The sequence below is a fragment of the Osmia bicornis genome, unplaced genomic scaffold (assembly GCF_907164935.1).
Source record: "Osmia bicornis bicornis unplaced genomic scaffold, iOsmBic2.1, whole genome shotgun sequence".
Lineage (NCBI taxonomy): Eukaryota > Metazoa > Arthropoda > Insecta > Hymenoptera > Megachilidae > Osmia > Osmia bicornis.
This window is the reverse complement of record NW_025791435.1, coordinates 105850-115883: the sequence shown is the minus strand read 5'-3', so window position 1 is coordinate 115883 and position 10034 is coordinate 105850. Positions and strand designations below refer to the sequence as shown.

At 39.8% G+C, this 10034-nt stretch overlaps 1 protein-coding gene across 1 annotated transcript; it reads right to left on the bottom strand.

The window, feature by feature from the left end:
• Positions 1-3572: 3572 nt before the first annotated feature.
• On the bottom strand, positions 3573-4820 carry LOC123989168. Its single transcript, XM_046289846.1, has one exon. It carries the CDS (start codon positions 4818-4820, stop codon positions 3573-3575), a length of 1248 nt encoding a protein of 415 aa, XP_046145802.1.
• Positions 4821-10034: the final 5214 nt, after the last annotated feature.

Below are 10034 nucleotides of genomic sequence, written 5' to 3'. Positions count from 1 at the left end.
TCCGCCCATCGAGAGGCTTAGCTCACCCAAATGTGTGAAGCGGTCGCTGGTGTCCAGGCGGCTCGGGCCCTCCTCTCTCTCGCATTCATGCGAGCACTCCTTCGTTTTCGCGACCTCTCCCAGGCTGAGATCCGCCCATCGAGAGGCTTAACTCGTCCAAATGTGCGTTGCGGCCTCTGGTGACCAAGCGGCTCAGCTCAATCCTACACATCTCCTGCGGAAACATACGGGTAGGGAAAAATGATTCTGCAAGGATAATGCACAGTTCCGGCGGTGTGTACGCACAGCGGCTGTAGAGTGTCCACCAACGCACTCTATACCTTCTGTGGCTAAATGAAATCACCGTCGGTCAAAATAGCCTGCGTTATAAGCGGAGGTGCGCTGGGGCTTACCCGCGAAGTTCTTGGACGACTGAACGCCTTTAGGTCGTCCGAGTCGGTCGATGTGTAAGCAACATCGTGGCTACACTGAATGCTCTTCATTAAAGCCCTCTGGGGTTGCCGGAGGTATCTGTGACCGATACGGAGCAAGTTTTTAGTGGGTATTGGGGTACTGTAACGATCCAACTCAGGGAAACTTGTTTTGGTATATACCTTTGAGTCCCACACTGCCCGAGACCCCTCCTAACCCGACGGGTTCCTCGCTTACGTAAATGTATTTTCTTGCTGTCAAAATATTAAAAAAAAGGTTAGGTTAGGTTAGGTAAGGTTAGGTTAGGTTAGGTTCCACGGACCTGATTCTTCTTTTATTTGTTTTATATCACAGTATATTGTGCTGGTTATTTTGCTTACACATTACACTTTACAGTTTACACTTTACACTTTCTTTATTTTCTTGATTTCTTAATTTATAATTTATAATTTCACAATCTTTTCAACTGTTGGCTCCCTTCAATATTCATTCATTATTTATTGTTTATTTATTTATTTTTATTTTGGTTGATCAAGGCCAGTAGATTTGATTTATTGTTCTTTCTGTGATGATGAATGGTTTTGTCTGTGCAAATGTCTATTCATAATTTATTCACAATTGATTGATAGTGGTTTGAATGTTTCATATCAGACTTACTTGTTCGATTGTACAATGATGTGGTGTTTAATTTAGCTACGCTCTTTATATTTGATTTGATTTTGTTGTTTTATTTATTCTATCTTGATACCTCCTATGGTGATCAGTTTCTACTTTCTACTGTCTAGTTTCTATTTGAATTACGCAGTTAATGATGATTTGTTTTGTCGCTTTAGTTATTATCTTGATATGTCATCCAATAATCGGTTCTCCTTGCATTTGCAGTGACATGATCATTTATTATTTATCATTTATAATCTGACTTATAATCTGCTTTGATTAAGAAATAGGGTAATTGGGATGATAATCTTTACGGTTATGGTATACGTTCAGTTCAATTTCTGTATTTTGTATTCTATTTTATTACATTACATTTCATATTCTTTACATTATATTTCTTTCTTTACATTATATTCATTTTCTTCACATTACATTACTCTACATTACATTACATTGCATTGCACTGCTTTACATTACATTACATTGCATTACACCGTTTTACGGTACATTACATTATTTTACATTATGTTGCTGGTTACGGCCTTCAATTTATAATTTATGTCTTATTATTTACCTCATTCTTCTTTAATATCTTTAATTAACTACTTTACTGTTCTGTCGCTCATTCTTTCATTCTCTCATTTGTTCTTCACTCTGAATTGAATTGAATTAATGTAATTGATATGATGTAGCTTATTTTGATTTTCATGATGGTACGGAGTGTCGTGGATGGTATTAATATGTTTAATGTACTTATTTATGGTTTCCTCCATTCGGTTTATATTTTTATACTTTATCTGTGCCACGCCATAACTGTTTATCGCTATTTTATTTTATTTCATTATCGCCTTCTTGATTTCTTGATTCTTGATTTGTTGCCTGTACGTCCTTGATATTCCTTGGACATTTGCATATTATTCTCATTCTTCTTTAATATTCCTTAATTCAACTCATGCACGACGTCTCTCTCTGGTAATTGTAAGGTTCTTTCTGATGATGTGACGGTGTGCTGTTCCTGTAAAATTAATATCCATGTCATCAGGATGGGCTATTCCTGCTATTTTATAGTATGTTATTATCTTACCCTGTTTCCCTTCTTTTGTTCCCTTTTTCATTTTCAGTTGCAATTCAGCTCTCTTAACTGCTAATTTTCTTCTTTTAACAAGTCCTTGCATACTGGTTTGACACTCGGTGGCTCTGACACTTTAGGGTTATGTTTCTGTAAATAATTTGTCATCCGTCATCTCATCTCTGAATTTGACTTTTCTATGGCCTATTCTACTTTACGTTTATTTTATTTCATTATTTTTCTTATTGCTTTGTATTTGTATTTTATCTGTATTTTATTTTAAATTTAGTTATTTGGATGATTCAACCTTCTTGGTGGGCCTGCATAATTCATGTACTTATAATTATGGTTTGATCGATTATAAGTATTGTCTTATATATTTCATTTATCTTACACATGTATTTGTTAATTTTCATTCCTCCTCGACCTTATACATCCTTGTCAAGGCCTTCGAGGTTCCGAGGATTTCTCATGCAGGGATGTGCAGGGAAGAGTTTGAGGCGAATTCAATTCTTTCTAAACGGCACGGCAGTATAATGTTTAAATTTTGCGATTTTCTTGATCGCGTTGTTATATTATTTATTCATTATGTCATGCATTATGCTGGGCTCACATCCTATTCCTTCCCTGTTAATTGATCTAATCTTATTTTGATTTGATTTATTTTATTTTATTTTTTATTTTATCCCGTAAATTAGTATTAGTTAATACTATTTAATTGTGTGCTTGATTGGTTGTATGAGAATTGCTTGATTACATGTGTCGTTACATGCGCTGTTTGATTTTTATTTTTACTCTGATCTTGATTTTTGATTTTCATTTTCATTTTGATTTATTTGGTTAAGTGTCTTATGTTATTTGTTTTATTTGGCTTATTTATTTATTCGGCCTCTCTTTCCTTAGCGGTTGTTTTCCTTTATTTTCGGTACTTTTGCACAATTTGTTTCTATCGTATCGTATCGTATATCGTATCGTATCGTATTGTATTGTATTGTATTATTATTATTATTTATTTTATTCCCATTGCGGGGTACAAATGCGGACCTCCGCTCCGCTGACAGATTACGCTATCCTTATGTCTAACTTAAATCTAAATCTCTGTTAAGAGAGAGAGAGAGCACTCGCTCCATTCATTCCTCACCCATTCGTTTCTGGACCCCCGCTTCCGCTGCTCGCCCTTTCTCTCATCTCTTCCACTCTTCTCATCCATACCTCCCCTTCTCCTTCCTCCCCTAATACCTCCGCCACCATTTCCTGCCACCCTTTATCTTTCCCCCATTCTGTGCATTCCTCCCATATATGCTCCCACGACTCTACCCCTCCCCCACATATCCTACATCTCCTTTTTTCCTCCTGCTCCCAATACCTTCCTCCTTTCATTTTACTACCTAACCTGAAACCCGCTATCAATTGCCACCTCCTTTCCTCCCAGTTTTTACTCAGGTACCCTGGTACACCCTTTTACTATCCCTTTTACTATCTTGTACCACCTATTGTACCTCGATTCCCTAATCCTTTCCCATCTTTCCTCTTCTTGGATACCCTTCTCCTTTCTTATCAGCTCTTCTCCCCTCAACCGCCCTTCTTCTCTCATATCCTCTACTTCCTCTATGCTCCACCCTTTTCTCTCATAAAACTTTCTCCTTTCCTCCTCCCACCCCTCTAACGCCCTACCTTTTTTTGCTCTTTCTCTTATCTCCATCCAACATTTCCTCGCTAGGCACCCTCCTTCACCTTCACTCAACTTCCTCTCATATCCCCATGCCCTCATTCCAGCCCTTCCTGCTAATAGCTCCCTCTGTAATTCCTCTCTTACCATATACCCTGGCACAGATCTTTCTACTCCCAACACCCATCTTAAATACCTCTCTTGTATCCTCTCCATTTTCTCCCTCTCTTTCCATCCCCATATTTCCACCCCATAACTCATTACTGTCCACACTAATCTATCAAATAGCCATATTCTTCTGCCCCAGTCTTTCGCAAATTTCCTTTTTCCTATCCCCCACACTTGTCTCATAGCCACCGCACCTTTCCTCATTCTCTCCTCTACCTGCTCTTCTTGCTTCCCATTCGCCGTCACCACGTACCCTAAATACTTAAATTTCTTCACTTCCTCTATCTTGTTGCCCTTCCACCACCATGTCATCCTCCCTCTCCTCCCGCCTCCCTTTATACATCTCATCATCTTTGTTTTTCCCACATTCACCTCTAGCTTTTTCCCCTCTATATACCTTTCCAGTCTCGCCATTAATCCTTTCATCCCATCTTCGTCTTCCGCCATCACCGCTACGTCATCCGCATACGCCAGCGTGTATATCTTTTCTCCTCCCAACCTTACACCCCCCCATCTCCCTTTCTTCATTTCCTCCTCCATGTCTGCTAGCAACAATGTAAACAAGATTGGACTCAAAGGACAACCCTGCCTTACCCCTTTACTCGTCCAGAAGCTCTCCCCTTCCTTCTCCCCCACCCTCACTTTACTCTTCGTTTCCCTCAAAACCTCCACGCATCTCTTCACTAACCCTTCTCTTACCCGTGCCTTCCTCATTGACCTTGCTAACACCTCTCTATCCACTGAATCGAACGCTGCCTTCATATCCACAAATAGCACCAGCATCTTCCCTCCCTTTTTAGCTAACTGTCTATTTATCAAATAATTCAGTACATAGATATTATCCATTGTCCCCATTCCCTTCCTAAATCCTGTTTGGTTTGGGGGAAGTGCCCCTTTCTCCTCTATCTCTTTTCTAAGCCTTTCTGCTAAAACTGCTGCGTATATTTTATACGCCGTCTGCGTCAACGTCACCCCTCTATAATCCTCTACCTTCTCTCCTTCTCCTTTCTTAACTATGGGCACTACCACCCCCTCCGACCAGTCTTCTGGCCAACCCTTTCCTCTCCATACCCTATTGCAAATTTCCCATATTCTCTCTCTTACTATTTCCCCTCCATACTTCCATACTTCATTCGGAATCCCGTCCCCTCCTGTTGCTTTCCCCTCTTTCAACCTTTTTATTACTGCCCATACTTCCTCTCTACTCAATTCCTCCTCTTCATCCTCCTCTCCCCCTCTTCCCTCCTCACCTCTAACCCTCCAATTAACTCCCCCTAAAACACCTCTAAAATAGTTGTCCCACACCTCTATCTCAATCTCCTCATTCACTCTCTTCCTACGTTTTCTTCCTCTATTGACAATCTTCCATACCTCTCCCTCTGTTCTTACCCCTTCTATCTCTTTCTCCCATCTCTCTTTTTCCCTTCTCTTCTTCTCTTTGCACAACGCGCCTAGTTTGTTCCTCGCCCTCCTAAATTTTTCCCCACTTCCCCGTTCTCTTTTCCATGTTTTCAATTCCTCTTCGACCTCTTTCTTCATCTCCCTACACTCCTCATCCCACCACCCTTTCCCTTCCTTTTTCTCCTTCTTCTTCTCCATCCTTTCTAACACCCCTATTATTTTTCTCTTTATATCTCCCCATTCTTCAACTGTTTCCTTTCCCTCCTCCTCCCCATCCCCATACTTCTTCGCAAATTCCTCCCTTCTTTCTTCCGTCCACCACCCTTTTCTCCTTCTCCCCCCTCTTCCCTTCCCCTTATTCTTTCTTTCTTCCCTTTTTCCTCCTTCTATCCATACCACCACTGGTTGGTGATCCGAATCCACTTTCTCCTCTACTACCACCCTATCCACTTTTTCCCTCGTCTCCCCATTACCTATTACATAATCTATCACCGATTCCCCGTTTCCTGTGTACGTAAATTCTCCCTCTTCGTCGCCTTTTATGTCCCCATTCATTATCTGCCACCCCAGCTCTCCCAAAAACTCACACAATCTCTTTCCCTCTCCATTTATTTTCTTGTCCTTCGATCTTCTAAACTCTTCTTCCCTTTCCCCCTCTTCTTGTATTCTACCTCCTTGTCCACCCGTCCTAGCATTAAAGTCTCCACCTATTATGACCCTTACCCCCCTTTCCTTCTCCTCCATCCATTCCCTCAGTCTTCCTATCTTCCTCTCCAGATCTTTATTCACATACACTCCTATTATTTTCCATACATCCTTCCCTAACCATACTTTTCGTGCTACTATTCCCTCTTCCCCCCCTTCCTTTTCATCCTTCTCCATTCGAATTCCTTCCTTCACTCCAATGATCATCCCTCCCATCGCTCTTCCCTTCTTTCCTCTCCTCTCTGCATATTGTACTTCCCAAACATACCCTTTCGTCGCCCTTCCTTTCACTATCTCCCATTCTCTTCTGCCCATCCACGTTTCACACATAATCACTACATCCCATTCCCTGATTCCCTCCCAAAACCCCCTGTCTTTATTCTTCAAACCAGCCACATTCCAAAAAGCCACCTTGTACAAGCACCTATCCTCTCCTATCCTTCCTTCTACTCTTCTTTTCACACACTCCTCCTCCTCTCCTCTCTGTTTTGTACCCCTCTTTACTCGTTTCCCTGATCCTCTATCCATTTCTCCTCTATTTCATCCCATCTTCTCACTCTATTGTTTACCCACATCCTCATATATCCTATTTGTACTCTCTTTCCCTCCCTCCTCTCCCTTTCAGCTTCCCGCTCTATCTTCCATTTCGCCCTTCTCTCCTCCATAGTCAGATCATCTTCTATTCTTTCTTGTCTCCCTTTTAATTCCCTTTTTGCCATCATTACTTTCCTCTTCCCCTCCATTCCCTCCATCTTCACTAGCATCATACTTCTCCCTTCCCTGTTCACCCTGCCCACCCTTTTTACTTCTTCTATTCTTTCTTTCACCCCTATTTTCTCCCATATCTCTTCTATGACTTTTTTATCCTCCTTTCCATCCACCTTCACTCCTTTCACTATAATATTTCTTCTCTCTACCCTCTCCTTTTTGTCTACTCTTATTGCTAATTCCCTCATTTTCCTCTCCAACTCTATCTTCCCCTCCTCGTTTCCCCCCAATCCATGACTCTCTGTCTCCTTCCGTTCCAACCTTTCTACTTTCTTTTCTAACACCTCTATCTTCCCCAGTAATTCCACCCTTTCTCTTTCCCAACTCTCCCTCATCTCACTTAGCTGTTTTGCCAGTTCCTCTCTCCCTTCTTCCATTTCCTTCCCTAATTTCTTTATATCCTCCCCAATATCTTTTCTCATTCCCTCCCTCATCTCTTTTAACATTCTCTCTAACTCCGATTTTTCTATTCCCAACTTTTCTGGAGTTCTCTCCACTTTTCTACTTCTTTTAAAAATCTCCTCTTCCTCCCCACTATCTTTCTCCTCCTCCATACCCCTCTCTTTTCTTTTGCCTTTACTTAACATATCTTCTATATTCCCGAAACTCCCCTTCCTCCCCCTACTCAACGATTCTACCTTTGTCGGCCTTCCCCTTTTTCTCCCTTCCTCCACTTTGCTCCCCTCCATTTCTTCATTCCCTGCCCTCCCTGTCTCAATTGCATCTCGTTCCATCTCCCTCCCCAGAATTCCTTACTACCTAGCCTACCCCAAACTACTTCGAACTTTCGCGCGCCCTACGTATTTCCCACGTTCTCCACTACCCGTCGCCACTGTCGCGCAGCGCCACACACCCGCCACCTATCCTTCCTAACCACGTGCACGCTGCTAACTCTAACCCTACTAAACTTCCACTTAATTTTCTTCCTCACCTGCTTACTCCCTTCACTACTCTTTCTACTCACTCAACAGCACCTTGCAAACTCTACCCACTACTCTCCTTCACCACCTTTTCACTTCTATATTTCTGCTACCCAACACCGAAAACCTCTGCACACCTTTCACACTGACCATGCACACAGTCACCGGAAACGGAAGTCTTACATTACATTACATTACATTACATTACATTATATTATATTATTTTAGATTATTTTAGATTTTGGATTGTATTCAGTTATTCAGTTAATTTAGATAACTCAGTTATTTTAGTTATATTAGGTTATACCTAGTCAGTATTCTGTGCTGAATTAATTGTAAATTGTATGGCATTGTTTATATAACTTCTTACCTTTATTTTATTATAATTGAGTGAACAAATGAACAGAGTAGCTGGTGGCGGCATATGACATATTAAATTAAATTAAATTAACTGACTTGATTTCTGATTATTAATATGTGTTTGTTTTTATTTCACCGTACGTGCTGTGATTATATCTATCTGTCTTACTTTGGGTCTTATATTTATGGAATTTAGTAGAGTTGTCTGGATTGGATGGTTTAATGAGTTTATTTTGTGCACTTATTGCGTTTATAATCCTTTTGTATATTTTAAGGATGGGTTTGATTGTGATTTCTTGATTTCTTAGTTCCTAGTTTCTTAGTCTCTCTTGTACAGTAAAACCTGGATATATGCAACAAAAGTTTGTCTGGATATATGCAACATCGCTATCCCCTCCACTTGGGGGGATCCCCCTAACCCGAACCGAGCCGCTCGGCGAGGAAACCGTGTAATATGATCCGACCGTAATATCGATGTGACTAATACTAATTGAACGATAAAACTTTTTTATTTTTAACTTTTTCTTAATGAAACTTTTACTAACGCATTTGTGAGATTTTTCTGATTAAAATGGTACCAAACACGATATGATTTGGCTACATATGTATAAGGCAGGCCGTACACCAAAGATACATCAAACACGCAACATGCAACATGCAACACGTCGCATGTTGTGTACGAACGTAGAATAGGTAACGCGGCACGGTACAAACGATTTGTACGGACGCAGAATCGACACCAAGACTGGATATATGCAACATTAAATGCCCAGAATCGACACCATGACTGGATATATGCAACGCCTGGGTCCCAATGTTTGTTGCATATATCCAAGTTTTACTGTAGTATCACACATTGTTTCTAAGCTTTCAGAGGTTGCTTGGGTTCCTAGGCATTGTTAATTAATTGTAGACTATATGATATATTATACATCTTTAGCACTCCTAGATATGAATGGCATTAACTTTGGTTTATTGGTTTATTGTTCGCGGCTCACTATTCTTATTCTTATTCTTGGTCATCTGACATGTTTCAGGGACTTCTTTCTCCAATGGTGTATTTATGTTTTACGTTTCACGTTTCTATAATATCGTTCGCTACTCATTTTGTAGCTCTTCGTACCCCTTCAGGATAATGTTTTGCATATTATGGTTAACGCAATTCTAGTGCAGCTGTGACGGTTGGTGGATCTGTGAATTTTGGATATTTACGGTACTTTATACAATCTTTTGTATATTGATTTCTCCTATCTTAACTGCAATTCGATTCTGATTTTGATTTGGAAAATGTTAATTCAGTTTTGGTTAATATGGTGGATGCTCAGGGAAGCATACGCTGCAGTAATCTTTCTGGCATGGTACAATATCTTTATTGTTTTCTATACATACATATGTGCGTCATGATTCCTTAAATTCTTTGAAATTCTGATCTCCTGGACCGTGGATCTCATTTGACTTTCTTATAATAATGTCTGGTTGGTTCTAGTATTCATATGTATTCTTTATTAATCAGGCTTAAAAGGGGTTGAATGGAATTGTATCATTTAAATTGACTATAATATAAGGAGTTTAATTAACTATCTATATTAGTATACTTTATTAAATTAAATTGATTGCACTTGGCGTGTTTTTGTTACATATTATATATATACATATGTTCATAATAATTTTATCTATTTTCTTCATTTTAGGGACTAGTTTTCTTTTATTTCTATATTGTGGTTCAGTAATTATACGGTAGTATGTGGTGTTTATTATTTGATTAGCTTTGTTCATCACACGTTGTACTACATTGACTTACTTGCATCTGCATTAGTATTAACGTTAATGTCAGACTTATCGGAGCGGTATGATAATTCAGTAACAATCTACGCAATTTTAACTATTTGAATTGCTTTGACTTGCT

Coding starts and splice junctions, on each gene's coding strand:
- LOC123989168 (XM_046289846.1), bottom strand. CDS start 4,820: ATGGATAATATCTATGTACTGAATTATTTGATAAATAGACAGTTAGCT.